The sequence below is a fragment of the Anabas testudineus genome, chromosome 2, assembly GCF_900324465.2.
Source record: "Anabas testudineus chromosome 2, fAnaTes1.2, whole genome shotgun sequence".
Classification (NCBI taxonomy): Eukaryota; Metazoa; Chordata; class Actinopteri; order Anabantiformes; family Anabantidae; genus Anabas; species Anabas testudineus.
In genome coordinates this window covers 11901301-11929286 of record NC_046611.1, presented here as the reverse complement: position 1 = coordinate 11929286, position 27986 = coordinate 11901301, and the positions used below count along the sequence as shown (strand labels likewise).

The following is a 27986-nucleotide window of genomic DNA, read 5'->3' as shown; positions in this document are numbered from 1 at the left end:
CGCATGATGTCACCTAGAAGAGTGATGACATCATCACCATCATTGTTTTCCCCATTCTAGCTTCGAGACACAATTACTTCATACATTTATTGAGATTTTTTTTTCTTCCATATTGACTTGAAAATGTTTACAGAAACTGTACCGAGCACACGCATAGCAATGGAATCAAAGGCCGTGTCCATTGAATGCTGAACAGAACTCCATAAAAATGATGCAAATATCAATGCAATACACATACATAGGTTTTTCTTTTTCATACAAATTACAGTTTACAAAAACATAAATGAGATATTTTCATATGCCCTGAAGCAGCGCTGAAGATACAGAATGAGTACAATGACGTTTCAGCAGCAGCAACAGTTCTAATGTTTGCTGATGGAAAATAACAGAACACGTGCCCTCGCACACGCACACACGCACACACACACACACACAGACTCTTCTAATCAGTCATTCCAACATCAAGGGATGAGACAACAAGAGGCAGAAATAATATCCAGCGGGTTTGGTGGGGTTTGTTTTGTTTTTTTTAGATCGAGTTTCTGACGTTCAACAGAGTTCAAAGAGCACAATGTCGTATTTCAGGTTTTTCAGTAACAGCTAAACGCACAGAGCAAAACAGTCCACAGTGAGGTCAGGGTGATAGTGGTACAGTGATTGAGTCGCCCACTGCAACAGATCCCTCCGTGTATTTGAGTCTGGTGATTGTTGTGTTAAAAGACCCCAGGAGCCATATTCCTGGTGTAATTGTGCAAGCAGAAGAGTTCAGTGGAAACCGCACATTTCCAGTCTGCTGGGATTGATTGTTAGGTGTTTGTGCCCCTCTAACGATAGTCCAGACAAGAAGGAAAGAGAGGAGGATTGTCTTGTGTTGTCTCCTCGAGTCGGGGGGGGGGGGGGGGGGGGGGTGATAGCGCGTGTGGTGGATTGTTTACAAAATGATTGTGACTATTCATAAGTGCAACAGAGATTAACATATCAAAATAATGAAGGGATAAAACGATGACCAACAAAATGGAAACCATAAAAAAAACAACATACAAAAGCATCTAAAAGCTACATCCTATTGCACAATTAAAAATTATGATACAAAAAATGGATATATATAGTCAAAGAGGACAAAATTGATATTGCATACAAATAATGGAAACACTAAACTTAAAGTAGCTTGTTCCGTCTTTTAAGACTGTCAATTGTTTTATGGAGCACAAGAAAGAGAACGCTCAAAGTGTTGATAGTTTTTCAGCGCTGTTTTAAATTTAGAGACCACTTCTTGTCGTGGTCGCAACAGACGGGAGTTCTAAACACTGATTTTAATCGATTCAAAGTGCAGGTAGGAGGCGAAAATAAAAGAAAGAAATCCATTGCAGACATCACTATGCTCGTGAAGATGAACCTTGAAACAAACTGACAAAGGGGAGATTAATCAAACGCAGAAACAGAAGCGGATGAGAATGCTGCATAGCTGGATTCCATTTAAAGCAATGCCGTCATCAGAAAGACACACGGGAGCGAGACAGACCTAATTTACTGTACAACTGTACTCGACTGTTTGTTCACAACACACTCTGTAGCTTCCTCTTGCTGATTCAGAGCTGAGAGCTCAACAGACACCACCGCCCTCTGGTTCTTTTTGTTTTTTTTTTCAGTCAGGTCGGGAGGGGCTGAGTTCACACATGCGTGTCGCTGGGCTCGCTGGCCAAGCTACCCCCACGCAGGTAGATGGCTGAACTGGACTTGGGCCGGTTCTGACTGTGACCTTGACCACGAGCGGACCCGTTGTTGTTCACCTCCGGCCCCCTCGTGTCTGTAGAGATGACCCACGTGGTGGGCCGCCACTTCTTAAGGGAATAAGGCGTTTTGACACGCTTCTTGATCTTATCTCCGGTCCCCAAGGCTCCGTCAGCCTGTACCAAGCCCTCCCCTGGAAAACAGGAAAAAACAATGGTCAGCGCCCTGCACAGCTAGGTGTCTTAGCATGATTAGAGTTACTTAAAAGGACAGTCTGGCAATTTCAGTAATACGCTTCTATAAAGCTGGGGAACGCTGAGATGATGATGATTATAATCTCCAAGCTCAAAAAACACTGGAGCCTACATTTCCCATAATGCAACCAAAACATATATCCAAATGTAGACGCCACAGAAGACATTATACAGCTGTGGGTGGGCGAGTAGTGCTCTCCAGGTGAAGTACCCTGACCTTTGTGGGTATGGTTGGTGTCAAAACTATCAAACTATGGAATGATCTAATGAGCTCTACTCAACATGAGATGTACTCCTATGTGAGGTGCTGATGTAGGAAGTCACCTAGTGAGGCCAGGTCCTGTGTAGTGAAGGACAGATCCAGGGAGTTGGGTCTCTCAGGCCTGCGTGTTCTAGGCTGCCTGAGCAGGGCCTCCCCTCTCATGGTGACTGCCACTTCCCCCTGGTTGTTCGTGGCACCAGACCCTGACCCTGAGCACTCTCCTGGGGGCACAGTAGCTTCCCTGCTTCCTGTTTCTGCGCTCCCCTCCTCCTCTCCTCCGTCACTTTCTCCTTCACTCTCTCCGTCCCCCTGGCCGTGGCCGGTGTTGGTGTTGCTGTTGTTGTTGTTGGTGTTGGGGCGGGCCGAGCGCAGGGAGGCGACACTGGTCGGGGCGTCTCTCGGATCGGGCTGATCTCGATCTCGGCTCAGGAGCGGCTCGTTTTCGTCAGGGCTCGCTGTGATGACGCCGAGGCTCAGGTGAGGGTCATCCGACCTCAGGACCCCAGACCTGTTCTGAGTGAGGCTGGAGCCTCCAAAACCTGTCGCTCCACCTGTAGCCATGGACGAGATACCAGAGCTGGCGTGAACAGCGCCGTTAGCGCTACCGTTGACAAGTGTGTCTCGTAGAACAGGTATGTTGTTCGTTCCTGGGCCCCGGTGAGCCTCCACAGATGTGTTTGTGCTCGCTACTGCACCAATGTTCATCTTTGTTCCCTCCACCTGCCGAAGGTTGGACTTCCCAGAGCGTCCAAACTTGAACCTGAGTGAAGATGACGATTCCTTCTTGGCTGGCTTGGTTCGCAGTGGCAGACTGGACGGCCTCTTGGGAAGGTTCTGCTGCTTGGGCAGGGGGAAGATGGTAGTGGGCATGGGTGCTGCGGTGTCTGACGCACCCGAGGCCTCACTGGCCATTTTGATGAGGGGATAAAGTAGACTGGAGCTGCCAGGGCTAAGTGGGTCGGGTGAGCAGAACTGCTTCTGCGAATGCTCCATCAGGTTTTCGTCAGAGCTCTCCTTCAGATTCTTATCCACCTCTTTCGGGTCGAGCTTAGTGGTTTCCAAGTCTTCCTGGGTCAAGTGGAGGCAGACGGGGACTTGGGGAGCCCCCACAGGCCCTTCAGACTCCGAGATTATAGTGGTGGTTGTAGTAGAGGCTGACGGGCTCCCCCTCAGACCTGCGCTGGTGCTGCTGCCCTCTGGGCTGGGCAGACGGGCGTTGGCTTGCTGCTGCCGCTCCTGGTTTATAGAATTCCTGTTCCTCTCACCAGTCCCTGTCACAACTCTGCCGCCAACCGAGCCAGTGGTGTCAGCTTGTGTGTTCTTGGCTACACCCTCATGCTCTTCGATGTAGGTGGAAGGATGGTCTGTGTACGGGCCAGACTTTGGAGTCATACGATTTCTGGTACAAAAAAAAAAAAAAAAAAAAAGTGAAGGAAAACGTTAAAGACAACATCTGAAAGAAGAACGCAGAGAATAAAGAAGCAACAATGAAGCAGACGCACGACTACCTCTCATTGTGCAGTGTGGTGGACATAGGGTTGAGTGTGGGGCTCACAGACTTGGAGCGGTCCCATATGAGGACCAGCTCTGCCAGTCGTTCCTCAGCACACTGTGCCGTGAGGCGGGCCTCTGCATCCTGGTCCCAACAGTCCTCCATCGTCTCTTTGAGAGAGCGAACCGCCTGAGAGACACAGAATCACATCAGTGACCTCAGACATACAGACCTAATAATATACCTAATATACATTTAAGCTCAAACAAAAAGACTTAAATATCTTTCTCTCTCACACACACACACACAAACGTACCAGACTGTTCTCTTTCCAGGCCTCTGGGAATTTGGGCCGCTGCTTCTCTCTGGACACCAGGACCTGCATGTCCTCAAACGTAGGGTGGTTCCCTACCTCCGCCTGATAGGCCATCTGGTACTCTGGCACAGACTCTCCTAGAGGTAGAACGAGGCAGAGAGAGGAAGGCTCATTCGTGGGGTTGTGATAATGATGGTTGTAAAAAATTAGAACAAATACTACAACATTTGTTTTTTCTGCACAAGCCCGGCTCTTCTGATCCCTATAGTACAATCACAACCTCCTAAAATCACAGTTATTCTGTCTGTCTCACCAGGGAAGAGGTCGGTACATCTCATAAAGGTCTCCCAGTAGACCAGGCCCAGGGCGTACATATCCACCTGCTTCAGTGCTGATTCACAGTCCCTCAGGTTCACAGCACCCTCCAGCACCTCCGGAGCCATGTAGCGGATCGTTCCCACCTGATACACAGAGAAGGAATAAATGGTGAATGGGATTTAGGCGGAGTAGAAATGGATAAAAGTTAGAGAGTATTTTTCTGTTTTGACATAATATGTAAACTACTAATGCAACACACCTGTACATCAGTTGACTTTATAACATTTAATTGTGATGCGGATTTCAGTTAAACTTTGATATCAATTCTGTTTACTCCTGAACACTCACCTCACTGATAGAAGCGTTTTCCTCCTCCCCGTGACGCGCCGGGCGGTTTCCTGTCAGCTTCATGGACAGGCCAAAATCGATGATGACGCATGTGCCATCAGACTTGACGAGAATATTGCGGCTGTTTAGGTCTCTGTGGGAAACGGCTGGCTTGTACGAGTCTTGAGGGATGAAAGACAGGTGGGGGAAACAAGAAAGGCAGAGAGAGGGTCAGGAGAAGACTGGACTAATGAATATTATATTGAAAATATAATTTTTTGTGATATTTACTAATGAATGACACCATTCCTATAGCTTTCCATTCCCCCTCATTACCGATTGTTCACTACAGCAAACTCGACTGTGAACAGACAGCTAAAACTTCTAATCTAATCTACAACAACGGGATTAAGACCATATCAGAGTGGCCTCAGGCTGGATTGCGTTACAGTCCAGCAGAGGGTGCAGTGGTGGCCACTCAAAGTTGTGGCAGCCACCACACTTATCTGCTGCCTGCTATTGATGTGCAGGAGGAGTGGGGGAGGAGGACGACTGTGCTGTTAGCAGCGACGCTAACAGAGCTGACAAAGCTCTCTCTTGCTCCTCTGTCACTTCTACTCTGCCCATCACATAAAGACTTGCAGAGAGACAAAAAACAACCAAAAATAAAACAAAGAAAGATGGACTCCTTTCCTTCGACCCCTCCACAAACTTATCACATGCTTGCACAAACAGAATAACTTCTTTACACACTATCAAATGTACACCCTTCCCTCCTCATCCTGTTTGATGTGTATCTATGCTGATCAAGAGAAAGGAGGGGGAGGAACAAGTGCAACTACTGAGGCTTGGTGAAAAGAAAGAAATAAAAAAATCTAAGAGGCAAGGCTCAGTTGTCATTTCTGCCTTGATTTGATAGACTTGATTTCATCAAGCCTCGGGCGTCATTCTCACATCGCCTAGATCTCGATCTCGTCATTGCCTTCCTTCCACCTACTTTGTCCCTCTCACCATTTTCCCCTCTCTCTCTCTGAGGCTAGGTTGAGGCCAGTCTATAAATACCCTCAGGCTGGGCGTGCAAACAGTGTGTACGTGCGTGTTTGTCAAAACGCAGGGATGCATGGTGCTCCAAGCCAAACAGACCCACGTGGAACTGCAGTGTGTGGGTCATAAAAAGGCTCGGCAGACAGGATAGAGAGACTATGTACAGCCTTTCTAAATAATGAAACTAACTGGGCTTAACATACAAAACTCCACAGTCCTTTGTATGTGTGTGTTTCAGTAACAGATGGAAGAAGCAGCCTTGGAACTTGAGCCTGAGTAAACTGTGAGCAGTTATGTAATTAACTGTGACTGAGTGCGCGCGCGCGTGTGTGTGTGTGTGTGTGTGTGTGTGTGTGTGTGTGTGTGTGTGTGTTCGTACACCCTCCATCTCACCTCCTCTGACGAGCTCAGTGTGCAGATACGCCAGGCCGCGGGTGACTGAGTGAGCGAGCCGGCAGCTGCTGACCCAGTCGTTCGTCTGGGAGCTCAGGTAGCGGCTCAGAGAGCCCTGAGGACGGCAAACAAAATGTAAACATTAAAAAGAAATGGAAGCAAATGTGAAAAGCATGTGCAGCCTGAGGGTGGAGACAAACAGCCAGTGTCGCCTGACGTTGCTTTCGTCTGGGACAAAGTGGCACTTGAACACACCAAAACAAAACAAAAACTGCAGCCAATGGCCTAAGAAAAGAGGGGGGGCAGTCAAAGTGGTGTTTGAGCTTTAAATGAGCCTTTTTAAAGCTGAAGTCTTTTTAGAATAAAATTCTTTGTTAGGTTGCAATGGAAAGACCAAAAGATAAAACATAAACAGTGACTAAGTCAACTCTAAAAACCATTGTGGACAAGAGGAATGATTACAGCTAGTAAAACCTGTTTCAGTGTTCATATGGGCACCAGACTGTTGTTTTAAGACAGACAAGAAAACCTGTCAACCTATCCTTTAATAATCAACTGCTGATAGATGGCTAACTCTACTCTGGTGTTTTTTTTTTTGTTTTTTTTTTAAAGCCAAGTGGGAGGTCCTCTCCCAACAAGAAACTGATTAAACAGAACAGGATTTATTTTTATTTCATGCATGTTCATTCAGTGTGAAAAGCTGCTGACTATATTACCCACAGAGGAACGTGTGTCCATTATTTTATTTCAGATTGAAGCACAGACTCTAAAGAACAAATGGGTTACTACTACTTAACATGCATACACCTGATTGACCTGCATGCAGTAAAATTGGTGGCATTCTCCATTAATTTATCCTCATGCCACCTAATCACAGTCAAGGATCACACTACTGTTCTTCTAACACACATACACTTGCACAAAGAAACTGACATTGCACTGCCCTTTCGCTACAATGTCCAGCTTAAACAATTGAGCAAAAGAGATTATGTTCACATTAGAATTTAGAGCTTTTAAAAGGCTGACCTTGTGTTTCAAACCTCTGTGAGGAGGGGGCAGAGTTTCACAAAAAAACTGACGGAGAGAATGTATGACAACACTTTAAGGGCCAGGCTGCTGCCTTGAGTTATATGTATGACAAAAGTCGTCTACAAACCCAAGGGTTACTGGTTCGATTTCCAGTTATATGTCTATACGTCAAGGAAGACACGATACTGCAGCAGTCCAAACAACAATTTCCCCAAGGGGATCAATACAGTACGTCATTATTATTATTAAGAATATGTCGTAAAGATGTTGATTATGTATTGTGAGGAGAAGCAACAGAGTCCGAAAAATGTTTACCAGAAATTATTGTGCTTATTTTTATTTTCCTTACTGGATTATGTCCATCAGTCGGACCCTGACACACAAACACACACATGCACTTAATTCTTTTCTCTCATAATCAATCACACAGTCATTTGCACATCCGCTACTAAAGACAACACCATTACATCTGTCGTTTTAAATAAATTATATTATCATTTACTTGAATGTATTATGTGTCCCAGGCGTCTGTCCTGGCTTGCACTGCGTTTCCATGACAGCATATATTAGTGTAATGGCACATAATAGGCTTCTTTCATAGGCTGGCTAGGGGTCAGCTGACTTGTAATTATGAGGCTGAAGGCTTGGACACTAAACATACTCAGTTTTAAGACACATCACATTAATATGGAGGAGGCAGCTTGCAGCAGCCAGTGTCCATGTTTTCTTTCGCTGCACCAGCTGCATGTTGATGTGGCTGCGAGACAGGCTGACATTAGTCCGGGGGCGATTTCACCCACAGCCCTTAGCAACCACCTTGCTAAGAAAACGTAGATGGAATAACTGCATCTAAAAATATTGTTTATGATTAAGCACTTAAACTAAGTAAGTGATATAAAGACGTTAGCTTTTTACTATTATGTTTTCTACTATGGAGCTCCAAAAGGTACACAAAGAAGGATGGATGGAGTTTCATGTATTTATTTCTACATTTGTTTATTCATACGTTATTTATTTTCACAATTAAAAGGTCACAAATTTAAGTATTAATAAATAAATGTAGACATATATATATATATATATATATATACATATATATATATACATATATATATATACATATATATACATATATATATATATACATATATATATATATATACATATATATATATATATACATATATATACATACACACACATATATATATATATATATATATATATATATATATATATATATATATATATATGCAATAAATAAAAATAAATTTATTTATTTCAATTACATTTGTTTGTGATGTTTTTTCATTTCCCTGCATTACTTATAAAAAGCAGAAATGAAAAAGTTTGTTTCAAGCACTAATTCCAGTGCTTCCTGTCATGAATTAATGCCACATCTCTACTTGCTATACTTAAGATTGGCTGGCAGCACTGCCAATTTCGGCTGTAATGTGCAGACGGTTCAGTTATGGTATTAAGGGAAAATGATTGACTGACTTCTTTATTATCCATTTGTTTTCACAGAGGCCGATGTGGGGATGTTACTGATTGCAGAATTCCACCTGACACACATGTTGGTAATAAGGTGACTGACACTTATGGCTGGTGAACAGCTAAAGAGCCTTGATCATGAAACTGAAGACATTTTTTCTATATATATATATATATACACAAGACAGCAGCCACAAAAGGAGATGCTGAGTCTTTATGTTTAACACACTCACTTTGTATTTAAACTTCCCAACACCTCCGGTACTCACATGTGGGTAGTAGTCCATGACCAGCAGGTACTCAATGCGCCCCTCTGGGCCTGTCCGCTCGTCTGCAGCCACAAACCGGGCGATGTTGTCATGCTCGAGCAGCGGCAGCCGGTAGATGGTGCATTCATTTAGGAAATTCTGGCGGTTAGCTGCGGTGAACACCTTCACAGCAACAGGCCGCTCATCCAGAGAGCCGCAGTACACAGCACCGTACCTGCCACGCCCAATCAGCTGAAAGAGGAGGTGGGACAGAAAAAGACTATTAATAGACTTCTTTGTAATTCTGCATCTTTAGCACTCGCTTCTCTGAAAAGAGCAAATAAAACTGACAATGAAATGATAAATTTAGTTTGTGCTACTTTGAAATGTGACAAATACTGACAGGAAAAAAATGCAGGAAGGGGCCAAAGATGAAATACATGAAGAGAGGTAGAAAAACGAGAGCTTTGCAGGCAGAAGAGGGATATGGAATAAACTCTGTAACAGGCAAACAGCAGGTTTATACAGTTAAAATGGTCGTAAGCTGCTGCCAAATCATTCAATTAGTGACCTGAATTAGTCAGAGCACAGCAGGCCATTAACTGTGCTTGTAAAGGCCTCTGCACAGGAGTAAAAAAATAATTTCTGAGTCCATTTCACTTCTTTGTGAGTCCACCTGCATGCCTGTTAAATACAATTATCTCTGGTCACAAAATACACTAAACAACAGTGAAAGCTGTTTTGTCTGTGAGCTAAGAGTTTGATGTGAAAGAACGTGTGCCCACATTTGATAAGGTGCAAGGACATCGTTCTGAATTCAACTCCTGCCTGAAAAGATTCTCTGTGCTCTGACACGCACTGCTAGTAAATGTAAAAAGAGGAGAAAACATCGCAGCACCACTGTAGTTTGACATCTCTCTCTAGTGTTTGTCTTTCCAAGGTGTGCGGCATTTTCTCAAACAGCACCACTTCACATCAAAGCACTTTAAACACATTTCTACAAATCATCAACACTGTTGACCATTTTCAATGCCTACCATCAAGGTTTGGATTTCTGCAGAGAATGTTTGAGAATTTGTCAGTAATGTTGTTGTGGTCTGGTGAACTGTCTAGAATTAAAATCCAAAAGTCCCCAGCATGATCCTTACAAAAAAAAAAAAAAAAAAAAAGCACTTGGCTGTTTATCAAGATCACACCGTTTTAGCATATTTTAATTCTCCTTGTCCTTCACATTCACTACTTCTATTGCACAGATTTAGGAAACACAGATGCACTAAAAAACAATGTCAGGCAAAGCATGAATCATTTATAAAAATCATTTTAGTGAAAGGCCGTGGGTTGGTGTTGATTTAGACTGTGCAGCAACAAGCCTGTTGGTTTACTGCATGTCACACTGTGCTACATGCATCTAATAAAACCTTGGTCACGATATGTGTTATTCTGTGAGGCATCGGTGTATATGAGGGCATCAATCTGCGCCGCTCTCATGTTCTGACAGCGCAGCTCTGCAGCACAGAGGAGGTGAACACAGAGTTGGTGGTGACCCACGGTCAGAATGGACACATTTATGAGAATAAGACTCACAGTGAACAATTTCCTTTGGGCTTTCGTGATGAACCAGCTAGTAAACATCACAAAAATAACCTTGTGTTACTTTGGAAATCTGAGCACGTGTCCCTCCTGCAAAAATGCATCAGCCTGTAAAAAACAGAACTGCAATAACTAGCTAAATATCATCTTCAAAATCTTAGAACAGCTGCCATCATGTTTCCTGTGGCAGGGTTTATTTAAACCAGTGGCTGCATTTACTTCCTTTTTAATCCCTTCGCCCTTTTTGACGTTATCACGGTGGCTGAATATGCTCCATTCTACACTGACTTCCTATCACAATAGGAGCTCTGCCACTTCGCTATCAGGTTTTCAGGATCCTGTGTCAGTGTAAGCAAATTCCTATTTTTATGTTCCGGGACCTGTCACTTAATGCGTCCTGCGATGATCGGATGATAAAAGTCACATTGAAATGACAAATGTAACTGTAAACCTTGATGTATTTTGGGTGTATTTCTTCCTCTGTGTCTTTGGTTTCTCCTTTCTAACTCTTGTTTCCCTTCTCTCGCTCACTCGCATTTTTCTGTCTGACCATAATCCATGCCTGACAGTGTGGTGGCCGAACCCGACCAGACACAACCAACACAGTTGAATTCATAAAAGATTTGGGGGAATAAAAGACGCAGTGAGTAGGACTGGACAATACAGCCACAAATATATACAATATACTTAATCTGACGCACCTGGTTTTTGGGTTCTGATTAAACCATATTTCGTTTATTAGCCTCAGTCATTCATATGAATGAAAACAGTAACTAGCACATCTTGATTGTGATTGCGATCACCTCTGAAGTGAAGATGTATCACTCTGCTGGATCTTCTGGAGCTATATTAAAAGTCCTTTTGTTTTTGTACAACAAAGATACAGAGTGAAGCACAAACTCGCACAAACAACCTCTGGCTGAGTGCAGACCCAGGCTAGTCTACGAATTAATGCTCAGTTCACTTCACAATTTGCACAACGTTCACTTTGTGTGCGTTTTCCTTGTTTTGGCATTGCCGTTCTTAAATACCTTCAGAACAGGGGTCAGTGTTGTAAAAATGACAGTGACCATGTGCTGCTTTACACTGTATCAGGAGTTGGCTCTGTCACTTGAATGTATGTAATGCATCAGAAGCACAAGCTGGGGCTAATCAGCTACATAACCCAGCTACTGAGGTCTAATGGGATGATTGTGCAGCAGAGTCGACTCAGATGCAGAACAATTGTGGATGGAAAGTTACTCCTCAGTCTATCAGTGTATATCGGTATCAGTAATATTCCTCCATTGCTGCAGGTGCTGCATTGTGTAGTAGTCCGTGTGGTTAGTGAGTGTAGAGCTACACAGTGATGCGTTGGCTCTCTACGTGACTGCACTGACTAATTTGGTTCTTTCCTGGGCCAGAAGACAACTGACTCAATAGATGAACAGATGAGTGTTAAAAACAGAACTACAAATATTACAAGATGGAGAAAGAGCCCACTGTGCAAACCAACCTCCAGCAGTTTGAGACTGTCTAGGTCCAGAGAGCTCTCAGAGGCAGCAGATTCCACCATATTCAGGTTGTGAAGGCCTTGCTTACCATTTCCTGTTAACACAAGACACAGGCAGTTCAGAGTTTAGAAAATCATGGAACACGTAGGTGAATTTAAACTAAAGAATCAGCTCTGATTCAATTAAATGCACTGACACATTTAAACGGCCTTGAAAAATAAATGTTCTGTGCTTTTCCTCAAAGCGTGGCACCATGGTAACTCACCATGCATCATGCGGTAAGCAAAGAAGGCTGCTACAGCAACCACAGCCATCATGGAGACTGATGCGAAGGCGATAATTAGTGTGTCCTCGTAGCGCAGTGTGCGAGGGTCTACAAGGGGGAGGAGGGGGTGGGAATAAAAAACAAAAGCACAAATCAAACTCTGACCTTTATGACGGAGGAGCAAATGTCTGGGACTGGCATTTGATTTGTAAGCAGGATACAGAGGAAGCCCATGTATCACGGCTGATAAGATCGGCATTTATTCGAGTCCGTCTGTGACTTTGCCGTTCGTGTAGATAATTCTTCAGGAGAGAGACGCGTGAAGTAAAGACACAGGAAGACAAACTAAAAAACCTTTAAACCTTCACCCATTAATATTTCATCTGAAGCAGAAAAAACATCAGAGTGAATGGCAAATTAAGTGACATGCTGAAAATGCTGCACCACATTATACTACACCATTCACCTTTTTCCTGCTTCTGCCACAGACAGTTTCCAAATGAACAGAACAGCAGTTTAGTTTATAGAAAAGATACACATATTTTATACATATCAAGCATGTACTTTATACATTAATGTTTGACACATTGAGCACCATTCATAACTACCAAACTAGGAGTAGGAATTAGCTGCACGCTGCATTTTCAAACACTTCCATTTAATGTGGAATTCAATCTCTTCTCATTTTGTAACATTTCCCAGAACCTATTAAAAATGGAATTAAGTTTTATTTTGAAAAGCATTGTTGAATTTACACAGTTTACCCAGAGCATTATTGATTCTGGTGGTTGTTTAACTCCTAAAACATGTGTTTTAAATGTACCCAGATTAATTTTTGTTGTACTACTGTTAGTGCTACAGACTCATGCTTACATTTTTTTGTATTATGTACAAATGTTTTGCAAAGCTGATTGTTAGTAAGGAATTATTAAGGATGCAGTAACACTGTATGTCAACTGTTGTTTATTTATGAGAAAACTCCACAGGACATCTATAATCCTTACTTTGAGCCACACCATAAGCCTCTTGGCTCTGTCTGCACATGTTGACTGTATGACTCTTCACCTATGTTTCTATTCACATTCTGTTCTTCTTTTGTACAATTTTTGACATCAGCATCGGCCTTGGAACTGAAATACCTAAAGTAAAATTTCCATTTACAAAGTGTAGCTTTTGAAATTCCTGCAAAAACTGCTCTCAACTCGGCACTGCAGTCTACTGCAAGATTTTAAACAGTGAGCATGTGGACCCAGAGTATATTGTTTGTTTCCCTTTCCAAATAGCAGGTCGATAATTGTAGACAACACACACACACACACACACACACACACACACACACACACACACACACACACGTCATGGTATATGGCATGTAGTGTAGTGCATGAAGGAAAATGGGGAAAAAAACAAAACAAATTACACTGAACAACCATGGAGCATGGTCAACAGAGCGGAAAGCAGTGCAAGAAGAGAGAAACAGAGGGTGTGTGGGAAGTGAATAGAGAGAGCAAAAAGGAAAAACGTAAAAACAGAGAGAACACAAGAGAGTGGGTCAGAATAATCTGGTTACAGTGGGGGATAGAAACAGTTAGCCGAGCTAGCTGCAGTGTCAGCTGACTGCTACTGTGATTAATCAAACAGCATCAGATACATTATAAGGACTACTCTGGAGACAAACATAGACATACATAACTGAAATACACCAACTCTTCTCTGCTCTCATATACTGCTGCTCTATACTACCAGTAGTGTGTAGAGCAGCTGCCTGGATATACACACACACTCTCCAGCATTCGTTACATCAGGCAACACACTGGTACTGCTGCGAGACACCAGCTTCATCAATTATTGATGACTTTGATAGCCTGAGGACAGCTTTGACTGACATATTAGCATGAGCAAGCACACACGCACACACACCTCTCTACAAATGTCAAGGTCAACAAGTTCATAATCAACATGAGTTATACGGCAAGCTGTCCGACAAACACAGACGTGTTGTAACAACAGCAGTACACTATCAACAACATTCCCTAAATCTACGTCACTAACAAAATCGTATAGTTAAGGTTGAGAGAAACACCAAACCCCAGAGGTACAAACTGCATGTAAAATTCATGTACTGCATCTAAAGCTACAGTATGTAACCTTTCTCATGTTTTTTTAAGAGAAAGATGCTCAAAAACCTTATATTAATGTGGAGAGGTTCTGTTAAACTTAGTTATAGAGAGTTTTTATTTGTTAACTTCATAATGGCAACTAGCTGAAGGGATGGGCAGAGAGCAGTGGAGCTGGTTCACGCTAGTGCCAACATAAACTACTCCATACTGTAGCTTTAAGTATAGTTTTACAGACGTTCTTTACATCATTAGTTCCCTTTTCATGTTGTAATTCATGACAGTTTTTATTATCACATTATGTGAAATTTAATTTAAATAATCAATCCGAAAATATCACTTTGTTTTCAAGCTTTTACAAAAATAATGTATTCTTTTACCTGAAATTAGTCAGCTGTGTGTAAATGAGTTTGATCACCAATAGCAATACTGGGTTATGGTTTTGATGAGTAGGCCTTTATGATTTTCAATTTAATTAAAAGTTCAGATGTTCAGTTCAGTCACCTGGAGTAGTTCTGAGACCACAAACTCCTTAGTCAGATAAAGTGAAATAAAGTACTAGTAAGAAGAAAGTAACTTAAAGTATATTACCTCTGGTAGTTTACAATTTTGGAGTTCTTGAAATACTTCATATTTATAATCCACCAAAATTCAGGGGCAGATGTTTTTACTCTACTACATTTATATTTGTAAGGTGAAGTATACAGCAATATTACTCCAATACAAAAATACATCCAATATTATCATTGATATCGGAGTACATTTGCTTTTGCTACTTAAGTGTGAAATTGTTTTTATACTATACTATAGTAGTAATGCTACTTTTACTTAAATAACAAAGCGTCATACCCATCGCCCTTGGTTCTCGGCTTAAGATCACTCAGCCAACTGATAAACTATCTCCTCCTGCTAATAATAGCAGCATAAATCTGTCCAGACATGTCAGGAATTAATCTAGCATGAACGGAAACAGGATTTTGAGTTCTACTGCTCAAATCTCACCAATTAATCACAAACCTTTCAACATCTAATGGTTAAATTTCCCCAACCTATCGTTTGTCTCGTCATCTGTCTACACTGTGGAACAGTCACCGACACACCCGTACACAGACACATAGAGCAGACACCTTGTAATTCGTGGAATGCAGAAAGATGACATGGAGAGTGTGAGAGAGAGTGTGCGTTTGTGTTTATGTGTAGACAGGAGAGATGATGAGCTGCTGCCGCCATCCTTCCCGCTGCCCCCACTCTCTCCCCGCACACACATCTTCCATTCATAGCTCAAGCTTGAGTGGAAGGAACAATTAACAATACATCTGTTTGCTTTGTTCGGCACTTCACTAAGACCTCACTACCAACTTCAGACGGAGACTGATACAGAGTTCAATTTCAACCACTCGCACGGCTCTTTAGAGGATATCATGTATACCAGGACACTGACGGCGGTACCAGTTTATCTACCCAAACTAATGCATCTCAGTTAAGATTCATAATTGATGGCAATCAGGAAGTTCAGTTGTGATCCTAATGACTGGATGATGAAGCAGATAAGGAGGAGGAAGTAGTTGCAAGTAGGTGTAGGTGGGACAGCTCTGATGGTGTCAAACATCCTTTCCTGTTAATACCTTTGTGTTTCAGAACTGTGTGCATTTGTTGTCTCCCATTTTCTTCTTTGTGATTGTCATTTTTTTTTGCGGCACAAATGTTCCACAAGCACATATTTGATCATATATTACTAATAATGCGTGTACAGAGCACAATGATGCGCCTATACTTACTAATGGGCTGTGCAGTGGTTGGGCTTGGAGGAGGGAAGTCCTCTGTGAAGTTCACATTACACATGTCGCTGCCGCAGCAGCAGAAATGGTACGTCCCATTCTGGATCTGTGGAGGGAGGTTGGTCACTACGCAGCGATCTTCGCGGCAACCCTGGTGGTCACCCAGGTGAGTCCAGCAACCTGACAGTGAGAGGGTTACAGTAGGCTTATTATTTTTACATCTTATCAGCTGAACATTTATTTTTATATACAGATAATTCAGTTTTTAAACCCATCCCATTTATATTTTCATGGATTTAATTAACGTTCAGAACTGAACTTCTTAGTTTTACATTCAAGGCTGTAGGGATTTGTGCATCTTCCCTGTAAAACTATAGTGTGCATATAACTATATAGATATGCATATGACACAATGAAATAGCATTTTTCCAGACAATTTTATTATTATGATAATTATTTTCTCATTAGTCCATCACAAAAGTATGAGGCCAAAATACACATCTCTGTCCCACTGTACCTTGTTTGACCAGTCGCACTTCGCCTGGAGGGCTTTTCTCCCACAGGCCAAAACAGTGGCTGCCCTTGGCACATCGGATGGTGGTGTTCTCTGGGGAGACCCGTCCTTCGCCTCCCGCCACTCGCTCCACATCCCACTGCTGCTGCTGGTCCATGAAGGCACACTCCCTTTCCTCGCCCTGAGCTGCTGTGAAAAGAGGGTGGAGTTGAGTCAAATATCTTTGTGTTATTTTTGTTTTTTTTAGCTCTGCAGCAACAACAATGTGAAGAAACGCGTCTGATGACAAAAGGCATGCACAGAAAATTTCAAGATGGAGGCAATTAGTGAGTCTGTGTCAACATCAACACAGACAGTTCCACAGCTTCATGAATTTATGCCTTTTCACTGCATCACTTTATTGATTATTCATCATTCCAAAGACCCACTAACACTTTAATTATGCACATTTTAGATTAATATTTAGAGCCTGATACTGATAAAAAAAAATGTGTCAGCCATTTTCTGATAAACCACGTTCACGAACACATATTTTCACATAATAATAAATCAACATACATGTACGTACATTTTCTATCTGCTAAAGCTCATAGATTGATACTAGTGCTGCTAAACAGAAAGAATTAATAGATAAATAATCATCTGTCTGCAACGACTGCTGCCTCTCACAAACCAAAAGATCAATAAAAATACCAATTTAAACTCCAGTCTGAAGGACAAAACACAAACATATACAGATGCACGGGGGGAAGTGGCTGGAAACAACATGAAAATGTAACAGACAGTGTGGATGAACTTCAGATGGTGTCAGACTGACAATTTGGAGTGAATACAACAGAATATTTGACTTGCCGTAAATGTCTGCGAGAGTGAGAGTCAAGCCAGGGACAAATAGTTTGAACCAATTGCAGTGTTTGTGTGTGTGTGTGTGTGTGTGTGTGTGTGTGTGTGTGTGTGTGTGTGTGTGTGTGTGTGTGTGTGTGTGTGTGTGTGTGTGTGTGTGTGTGTGTGTGTGTGTGTGTGTGTGTACATGGCCTGCTTGTGGGTCATTTCTGATAAGAGAAACATGATGTGCCAGTTTGTTTTCCTTACTCCTCCCTTTCCTCCATCTGGGAAGGGAGGGGGAGGTGACGGTGGGGAGTCTGCTTTGGGGGATGGTGGCTGTGCCCTGTCCAAGGTCAAGCTAGCCTGTGTGGGCAGAGGGTGACGTGACGGAGTGGTACCTCTGCTGGGCACCGTGCCAACTCTCCTCCTCTGCTCCCATCTGCAGATAAAGCCATCAACCCCAGCCTACTGTGGGCCTCGGCTGCCCTCGCCCTGTGGGCCTTTACTGTCTACTGTTCCGTGGGACCAACTGTGTCTATGGGGGGGTCACGGTATGCAGATGCAGATTGGAAGAGGAGTTCAAACTAAAGGTTAAATATGTGGTGGAATTTTCATTTTGATGAGAAAGCTGAATTTGAGTGAGCTAGCAATGTTACTGCCAGGGTTAGCGGTGAGATTCCCAACTGGGTATCTGCAGTTTACAAATGGTAAATGTACTATATCACTATAACATATTCAGTGCGTTTACATCCACTCTAGTTACTAGGGTTACAGTCGGCATTATTGAGAAAGCTGATTTCTAAATTGTCATGTAAACGGGAAACCTGGTTACTGTAATCGGTGTAGGGGATTAGAGAAACCTGATTTCCCGAGGTAGATTTCTCCTGGAGAATGCGATTCCTCTGCCATGTAAACGCATAACCAGGTTTCTTATCGCCTTTCTGCAACAGTGTTTGTGTAAAACAAAGGCTGCAGACACTCACCACTCTACTACTATCAGCTGGGAAGTGCAGCTGGGTAAAAGAAGAGATCATTACACAGAGTGAAATCAAGCCCTCTCAAAATCAAATTAAAACTCAAACCAACACAAAGTTCCTCGTAGATGTTTAAATAGGTCACCTTTTACCATGCATTTCTTTAACTCAGACAGTTTGTGCTGCAAATAGGAGCACTATGACTGTCTGTCTGGCTGGCTCTGTGTATTTCTCCCAGCATTGTCAGTCACCTCCCAAACACATGTATAGGAAAAAAACATAACAATAGAACAATAGAGAGAAAGAAAGGCAGGAAAAAGTGATCGAGAAGTGTTTCGGGATGTCCAGTAACCAGGTTATTAGTCCATGTAAATGCACTGATTATGTCAAATGCATATGGTACATACCTAATCATGTGTATACATTAAATTACATTTTCTAACCAAATGTTTAACACAAACACAAAACAAAAACAAAACACAAACTACAAGCCATATATTCCATAAAACAAAAACAAAGTAGTGTTTTTTAAGTCTCACAGAGCTCCTTTCATTTCAGTTCAAGCTGAGCATAACCACTAAGACATACGCATCAATCATCAAGACCAAGGGGTGGCATCTCACCCAACGCATTTATGCTTTTACTCTATCAAAAACCAAAAGCACAAGGGCAAACGTTAGTTAGATAGCGTTAGTTAGATTAGTTGTAGATTAGCACTGGATACTTCCTACTCTAATGTGTATCTGCCAACCAGTTTTCTTTCCACAGTTGCAGCCCAGTGATACTTTCAAGGACTCATACAGTATGTTGTATATAATTATCGAATTCCTGCCTATGATAAAAAATCCTATTCCATTTGTATGAAGGTATGTTTGCAATTGCACTGTAACGTGGGCATTTCTCTACGGGCATGTCTCTACAAACACAACAAACCTGGAGCTTGCAACATGGGACACTTTTGCAATTTAGGACCAAAAACATAATGCTTTCTGGTACTATTGTTTCATTGTAATTTATACTGTTATCACAAGGACATTGTAACATATCATCATTGAGTTCAGGGTTTCGTACTATATTAAATAAAAACTCCATTTAGCCAGTACCTCTGGTCTAGACTGTCATTGCGTCTCATCAGAATGAGCCCTTTGAGTCTTTTTCAATATTCATCTGGACTGAGGCAGCAAACATACAGCATCAGAGCTAAATAATGTTAATGTTACACACTTGTGTAAGTGGTTGATATGGATATTGACTCACAGCTATGACTAACTATAACTGAACAGTATTCTAATGTTAATAATGTCTAGATAGAGGGAGACATTAGTTTTAAGTCTATATTAGTATTAATTAGTATTTCTCCACTGCAGCCGAGTACAAAGGTTTCGCAGCTTTGTCCTACTCTATTAGATTGAGAAAGTTTACAACAAAATACCCCCGACAAACTCTAAAACAAACACTAGGTTTTACTCATGATGCTGACTAAGGCTACACTGCAACACAAAAAGCTGTTCCGATTGGTGCCGAATGTTTACGTGATGCCTGGAGCACGATGTCATGTATGAACATCTCAAATTGAGGCAGAGATGTAGCCGCCACATTTCCTATTATAGTTACTAGAAGCCTGTGTTTATCTACCAATTTTTGAAAGTAAAAATAAAAACAAACAAACAAAAACCCCACTAGGTTAAAGGTTGGTATTATAAATTTAGCCATTCCACTCACTGTCTTTACTTTTTTTTTTTTTTTTTCATATGAGTTAACATATGACAGCATTCATTCCAAGTTAAATAGAATCACAGCCTTTCAAGAATCTGCTTTCAAATACACTTCTGCCCGGAATCAGAGGAGGCGGCGGGAAGTCCGTGTGTTGTAAAGGAGGAACTCAAGTAAAAATGGGAAAATGGGAGAGCCCTACAAGAACAATAGATGGAAGTGCAGAGACGGTGACACCACCCATAGACAGTCAGACAAACACACGGATTTACAGTAGAAGTCTGAGAACAGAAATCCATCTCCTGACTTTCTCTGCATGCCAACATTAATTTTTAATATTTTCTACTACATTTCCAAGCTATGAAATTAAGAACCCTATACTAACCCTATATTGCTCTTGGGTGTAAAAAAAACTACTTTATCTAGAAATTGATTTGGGGTTTTCATTTACCAGTTCGATTGATTTTTGCATTTCGTTGTCATCAGAGAAAAGGTTACCGCAGTACATTTTTACTGCAATAACTCAAGGCAGCAAACAGTGCCTCCACGTAGACAAGTATCAAGTATCCTGATGATAATGTGTTTGTGAGGAGCTCACATCCTCCACTTACCCCAAGGCAAAGGACAGTGCCAAGAAACATGCCCACAACCCCCCAACTCTTTACCTCTGCCCGCTTTCAACTCATGACCGGCCATCTGACTGAAATAACATTATGACACATGGATTGGCGTGCAACACATTGAATAGCTTTATTGTGATGGCACGGCAGCACGTAACAAGCGAACACAAGATAACAGATAGTGAAGAGCAGGGGCTCATCACACAGCATCTTCTATTCACATTTGCTCCTAAATCTTACCACTAAAAGCACCATTCACTCTATGAAATATATTTATTGGACTTAGTAACTCAATACAAAAAACAGCGGAGGACAGTGTACCATGGGATGCAGCCAAGCCCAAGCAAGCAAAGCTTTGCTCATTTGCAGTCCGAACCATGACTGTGGTTGATTCTTTGACTGAATTCTGTCTTTCTTTGGGGTGTTTCTGGTTGGATGCCAATCTCTGTGTTCATCTCTGATTGGCCACGGTGGGCTCTGTCCCTGGTTCTGCTCTCTGGAGCTTGCTGTGTGATCTTGGCTTCCACTGCAGTATTGGATTGTGGGTCAGAGTATGCAAGGCCAGTGGAGCGAGGCAGATGAGGGGGAGAGAGAAAGAGAGAGAGAGAGGGAGAGAGCAAGAGAGGGCAGTCATATCAAAAGGCTTCTGAGTAGTTCTCTGCTCCAAGCCTGTTCATTGGATGATGGCAGGCACCGCTGAGTGTTTACCCATGGCCCAGTTATTTGCTAATCTCTCTCCCCACCACCCCTCCAACCCTCCTCCCCCAATTGGCCTTCATTGTACCCTCCCACCACACAGGACTACCCCCTCCTTCCCCTCTGCCTCGCCACTAAAAAACAACAGCGATCTAATCTGGCTCACTCCTTCCTAGTGCCAAGGCCCACAGGAGCGATGTAAGACATGGCAGTCTGAGACTTGATTAAAAGTCACCCAGTACATGGATGCGTTGGCTGTTTACTCTCCACAACTGGTTCCGACTTCACATCCAAGATTAGACACAGAAGCAGGGGGTGGGAGGGGGCGGAAAAAGGAAAAAAGTAGAAGAGGCTTTCATGACTACAGGCTGAAACGTGCTTGATGCACCTGTGCATGCACGACCTCCTCTGCAGTCACTCGAGTATACAAGTTGCAGCTCTTTTGCTGTCATGGTTGCTGTCATGGTTGCTGCCAGGTATTGCGCTTGTCCAGTGCTGATTGTGTGTCTGTATCAAAAATTCATGCTTTTTCCACAGTCCTGCCTCTCTCTTGTTTATTGTGCCCATGAGTGCAACCCTGGGAACCAGCTACTGATAACGTGCCTACTGCATCCACAGGAAAAACAGCCACCAGAACAGGGTACTGGGCCCCAAGCGTACCTGCTGCTACTGTTTGGGTGCATGCTTGTTGCTGAGGTAGGATGGATGAGATTCAGGGCTATTTGCTGACACCCCTAATTTCCCCAAGTCTCCTGGTTGAGTTTAAAGATATGGGAATAGGGTGGGCGAGCGGGCTTTAATCTGTCCCATCTGTTGCCCCGCGACTGCCTGCCCCTCCTCCTTAAAAACACCACCACTCAGTCTGTATCTGTCTGGGTCTGGTACAGTTATGCTAATCCTAGGGCTTATACTCCCCTCAAAGCTTAGAGGCCTCCACTAGTGGCCATGATGCATTTGTACCCAAATCCACCGCCTCTCCCCAAAACCCCCTCATCCTTTACACTCACCTACCAACTTTCCTGAATATGTAATAGAAAAACAGATGACACAGAGAAGGAAGTGGTGGTGTTTGGCGGTGGGGGGTTATTTATGAGCAAGAAATCTTTGGTTTAGGCTGGGTCTGAATTTAGTTTTTAGCAATATCATTTCCTTGTTGAATAAATGAACAGCCAGTCCAGGCCTGACAGGCTGATTTTCCCTACACAGCCGCCCACTCCACTGTGGTTGTCTGGTATGACGGGGTTTTCACTCGCTGTGTCAGAGCTCGCAGGTGCTGTACTGTGCTAGAAAACTAAGACGTCAGTAAAAAGAGAATTGCTGAAAACAAATAATTGATAATTTAATCAATAGAAATATATGTATTGGAAACTAATTTGACAATTATTAGTAACTGCTTTTCAAGAGAAAATATAGTTATTGAGTATACATACATATACACACACACACACACACACACACACGTATACAAGTATTATATGAAGCAAGCTGCCCTCTAATTAAGAATGTGGAATAGACACAACAAATTAATTAAACAGTGTTGTTACAAAATAGTGAGATGCATCTATCACTATTATTTGACATGATAATATTAATTGGTAATACAAATTATGATTAGCTCTACTTTATCAGCTAGTTGTATTAATTATTAATAGTTTATTTATATAGTTATTATATTTGCTTTGCACTTATCATCACCAGAGATTATGTAAGGGCTTTACAAGGGCAAAATAAAAAAATCAAAACCATAATGCCAAGCTCTCTTTAGCCATTTCTGTCCTTCTGGGATATAACTGGTTTGAAAACTATATTTGTAATGCAAGGAGCTATGAACTGCCCCTTGCTGGAACTACTGTAGGCTGGTTAGAAACTGTTCTATTCACAAAAATACAGAACCCCCCCTTGACTAAAACAGTTCATACTCTCAGCAACATTTTTTCGAGCGCTCTAGACTCATTGTCTCTGCTGGTCAAGGAGAACGCTTCATGTTAATCATAGGCTGTCACTCTGAGTTACCATCTCAAGGCTGCACCTTTTGTTTTCAAAAACAGCCACTAATTTCTCATTTTTGCCAAAACAGAAAATCGGCTGTGCTATTGTAGCTCACTGTGCTTCTACCTCCGCTCTGAACTCAAACCAAAATACTAAGTAAGACACTGATTTTTCCCCCTCTGATAGAGCACAAGACTAGCTGTATTACAGTGAAAAAAGACCTCCGGGGCCCCCCTCCTGCAGCATTCATTGGCGTGTTTCTAGCTGCAGACATCGTCATCCCTTCTCAGGAAAACTTTATGTTAACTGACAGCAAAATACTATGGAATCAAAGGCGTGCAGTGCTTTTATATGCTCTGGCCTCTGCCTCTTTTTTTCAATTACTCCAGTTGCACAAATGCTGATGCCAAATTGCTGGCTCACAGTAAGTACGCATTATCCCATCACTACTTCTGTTTCCTGGTTGTCTCACAAGTTTACCCCTGATTTTGTATTTTATACAAGTGCTCCTCTAAGAAAACAATGTATTTTAATATATTTGATGATGTTGATAACATATACATACAACACTCGTCCAGATTTGTTCAACAAACCTACAAAAATATATATATAATAAATATATAACACTAGCAACTAGTGCCTGTAAAGGTGGAGCTGATTTTAGCCACCTCGTAATTTATTACGTGATTAAGTGATTAGGACAATTTAAATCTGTGAAGCAACTCTCAACTAAAGTTGTTAAATAAATGTCGTAAGATATAATATTCCCTTCTGAATTTGTACTGCAGTGACAGTAGCATAAAGTGAAAGATTTTGGGCAGTTGCAGTCAACTACACGTGTATTTAAGTCTGCCTACATTGCCACAGAGGAACTAGACAGGCAATTGCTTTTTTTGGAGATTCACATCTGTCACACTAGTAGTGGCTGTTGTAGGTTTCTGGTACCTTTAGCCTTAAACAGAGATGGGGAACAGTTTACAGAGGTATCACTTCTATCTCAGTACACATGGAATCAGGCCTTACACAATTTGCTGAGACTTAATATAACTTTATTCATGTATAAAGCTGTAGTCACTAGCATCTTATACACTCTCTGAAATTACAGCCATTCATTTCCTTGTTTTGTCCCTGCTTCTGTCTTCATCGATGCCATTTGTGTACCTGGCTTGCCAAATCCTGTATCGGAGTTAGAATTCGCATCAAATTGTCTTGCTGCCATTGAGCGTGTGTGTGTAGCCTCAAACCAGTAACTTAATTGTTTTTTGTTGTTGTTGTTGAACTGCTGATGCGACCACAGAGCAGACAGCTTCAAGAGTCCCCTGTGGCCCATGGCAGCTGGAGAGAGATGGCCCAGTTGGGGGAATAGTGGGCCTGTCAACTCTGCTGTGTAAGACCCACAGCTTCAGGGTTTGGACAAGCGGAGCAAATAAGCATTTCTTTTTTTGCTGTGCTATAATGCATCTGCTCTAATCCTCTTTGGACCCCTGAAACCTCCAGCGTACCTAGGGCAACAGTAAAAACAAGGCCTGACTGTAGGTCGCGGCACACTTTGGAGCATGACAATGGTGAAGAATTTGTAGTAAGGTAAAAAACATGATCTGCTGGCACTACATAAGAACACCTGTGGTAATGCCGCAGGTAAAGTCTGTAGGCTTGTGCCAAGTTTGGAAGCATTTTTACTCCAGATTTTGAAGCAGCAGGCACACGCCCACATACTGATTATTCACAAGGGACAGGGAGCGGAAGGACGACCGGAGCTCAGCTGCAAACAGGTGAAACACATGGCAGTTGGACGTGAATAACAAGTCTAAAGTAGACCTTAATGGAAGTAATAGATGAATCAGTGGAAAGCAGAGGCTTGGAGTGAGCAAAGTAAAAGGTGCTGGGTCAGAGAGATGAGTAACATGCTCCTAGTTTGTATTACTCCTACCCTAATTAATTCTGCACACTGCAATGATGTGAATTTATTGCCTGTTTACATGCCATGCATACATATGCAGTAATGGTCCTTTCTCATACTGATTATTGAGCGGATATGTCAATCCCCGATACCAGTCAGTCGGCGCAGCTGTTAAACTGCACTAGGGGAATACTCGTGTAATAGTGTCTCATAAAGGTGAGCTTATGAAGTCAATAACATTATGTGATGAGAAATCTTTCAGCCTGTGTTTGAAGATGACAGATTAAAGCTAATTACTTGTTATCCATCTTGCACACATTTCTTAGCCATTTATTCCTGTGGCAATCTTCTAAGTTACAGCAGTAGGTTTTAGCAAAGCTTTTTCCTCTATTTATTATAGTATCCCCTCACAAAATATTTTAGCTACTGCGACTTGACAACAGCCTTTCTTGTCTTCCTTCTTGTTATTTTAGTGGAGTGGGAATATTTAAAATGCAATGTTAAAATGCAAATGTACAGCAAACGCAAACAAGGGACACAGCCTCTCAGCACTTCCAATTTTAACTACTGTGCAAAGTCATACCGAGCATCCAAATTATGCTCCACGCTTGCATATTTCTCTCTGCAACAGCAGTTATTACTGTGAGCTTCTGATAATACCCTGCCTATGAATGGATCGAGAAGCCACAACAATAACACACACTAGCCAGAAATGATAATACATTATTAAGAAGGTGTTTATACACACATTCACACCTACGCGCCGAAGGGACGAGCAAACCAGGATACACAAGACCACCTCTTTTCTAACACACTGCCAAAGCCTAAGCACCATGTTGAACTTCTTTCATCTAAATTACCCATGTTGTAAAATACCTTTCCTGTGTCTTCCCACACATTCCACCTTTTCTCCCCTCTTCTCCTCCATGCACTGTCCCATCTATGTGTATTTCTCTCTTATCACACTCAAGGTCTCACAGAAGCATGGTTTCAGCCCAGAGTCTTGAATAGAAGGGCACAACTTGGCAGACAACGACTGCAGTATGTTTGGCAGTGTTTTTCCAGGCCTTTGTACACAGAATGATTAAAAGGAGCCACGGGTGCATTTGGTGCTCTGCTCAAGAGGCCTTATCTGTGAAGGTTTGCTTAACTACAATGAGACGAGCTCCACACAAATGAGTTAGGCAGGCTGCAGACAACATGATGGGAAGCAGAGATAAGAGCCAGACAGGCAGGCAGGCAGGCAGGCAAACACACAGGGCGGATATGATGAGTTGGGAAAATGATGGCTGACACTGCCTGCCCACAAGGAATGCTATGTGTGTTAAGACTGCAAAATAAGAGGAAAATAATCAACACCGGAGCCGCAAAAGCATAATCTGTGTAGAGGCTTAAGTAGCTTACATTATTCAAGCATCTGCACCAAAGCAGATATGTGGACGAAGTGCAGAGAGCAGACACCAAAAGGAAAGCATCAAATATTTATGACAAGCACATTTTCCCTCTCAGCCAAAAAAAACAGAACAAACAAATCAGTTCACTAAAACACACACTTACCGGCCACAGAAGTCAGAAGAATAGCCAAGCAAAACCCAAATTTAGCGAGTGACTTCATCGTGATTCGGCCCACAGACATGGTGGTGGACATGGACTTTGGTTCAGTACTCGGAGGATCCTGCGAGTCCCGTTTTTCCGCGCCTCGGTCCCTGTGCTGTCCTCTCCTTCTTCTCCTTCTTCTCCTTCTTCTCCTTCTTGTTTTGCGGGCACCACTTTTGTTTTCACCGTCGTCTCCCGTCACGTCAGCTCAACGACTCGAACCGCTCTCTCGGCCACGGAACAACACATCGAGAAGTGTCGCGAAGATAGAGGCGCTGCTGTGTCGGGGGTGGGTGGACGTGATTTGATAGTTAACGTTAACTGCCAAAGAAAGTTCGCTAAGTTAGTCCTGCTGTCGACTCCTGCACACACCGGACAGATAAACCGAGCGGCTAAATTGTTTGGCGGACCTGCCACTTACAGCTAGCCAGCGAACAACGTCCATCTCTGCTAGCTAGCATGCTAGCTGCTTAGGGCGACTGTCTGGTTCTACAAAACTTAGGCAGGCAGGCTAAGTGTCGCCAAAAACCACCGACGCACAGCTAATTGGTGTAAACACAGACCACTCTCAGGTGTGCACTTTTAAATACCGTCCACCTTTTCGACACCACCCCCGAGAATCACTGTTTTAAACCTTAGCCGATTAGCTCGACTGACTCCTGTGGAAGCTAACCGCCGCTAGCCTAACAGTCATCCAGTTAGCTAGTTATCCGAGTCCCGTCTCGTTCCAGCGTCTTCGTTGTGGGAAAGTCGACTGCGCCTACAGGGAGCTCGCAGAGCAGACAGAGGCGGAGATCGGTCCTCCGGTGCTCGCAGACGGCGGAGGGTGGAGGGTGGAGATAGATATCTCTTGCTATGATCTTCCCCGAGGCGGTCGGCAGCGTTTGGCTTTGACGCTTTGGAGCTCGGCTGTGCAGACAGACAGACAGGCTGGGCGGCTGGGAACGCCTCGTTTGCAGGCTTGTCTGGACCGCTCGTCTCCGGTATCAGGTTGCTGTGGGCTGGTGT

The 27986-nt window shown here is 42.8% G+C and overlaps 1 protein-coding gene across 2 annotated transcripts; it reads right to left on the bottom strand.

The window, feature by feature from the left end:
- Positions 1-73: 73 nt before the first annotated feature.
- Positions 74-27986, bottom strand: LOC113163686 (bone morphogenetic protein receptor type-2). 2 transcript variants are annotated; one of them, XM_026362507.1, is made up of 13 exons: positions 26940-27986; positions 16669-16851; positions 16152-16331; positions 12257-12364; positions 11994-12085; positions 8930-9160; positions 6138-6252; positions 4722-4882; positions 4369-4516; positions 4056-4192; positions 3756-3928; positions 2310-3646; positions 74-1924 (listed from the first exon to the last, which is right to left on the bottom strand). In XM_026362507.1, the coding sequence occupies exons 1-13, from the start codon at positions 27028-27030 to the stop codon at positions 1671-1673; spliced, it is 3210 nt and encodes a 1069-aa protein (XP_026218292.1). In that variant the 5' UTR covers positions 27031-27986; the 3' UTR covers positions 74-1670. The 2 variants fall into 2 exon arrangements, with proteins under 2 accessions (XP_026218292.1, XP_026218291.1); XM_026362506.1 differs by having other exon boundaries at positions 16669-16854; positions 26940-27985.

Excerpts from the sequence above, each read along its gene's own strand:
- LOC113163686 (XM_026362506.1), bottom strand. The coding sequence starts at position 27,030 with ATGTCCACCACCATGTCTGTGGGCCGAATCACGATGAAGTCACTCGCT. Across the intron at positions 4,517-4,721 it reads AAAACGCTTCTATCAGTGAG|GTGGGAACGATCCGCTACAT; the intron begins GTGAGTGTTCAG and ends TCTGTGTATCAG. Across the intron at positions 3,647-3,755 it reads ACCACACTGCACAATGAGAG|AAATCGTATGACTCCAAAGT; the intron begins GTAGTCGTGCGT and ends TTTTTGTACCAG.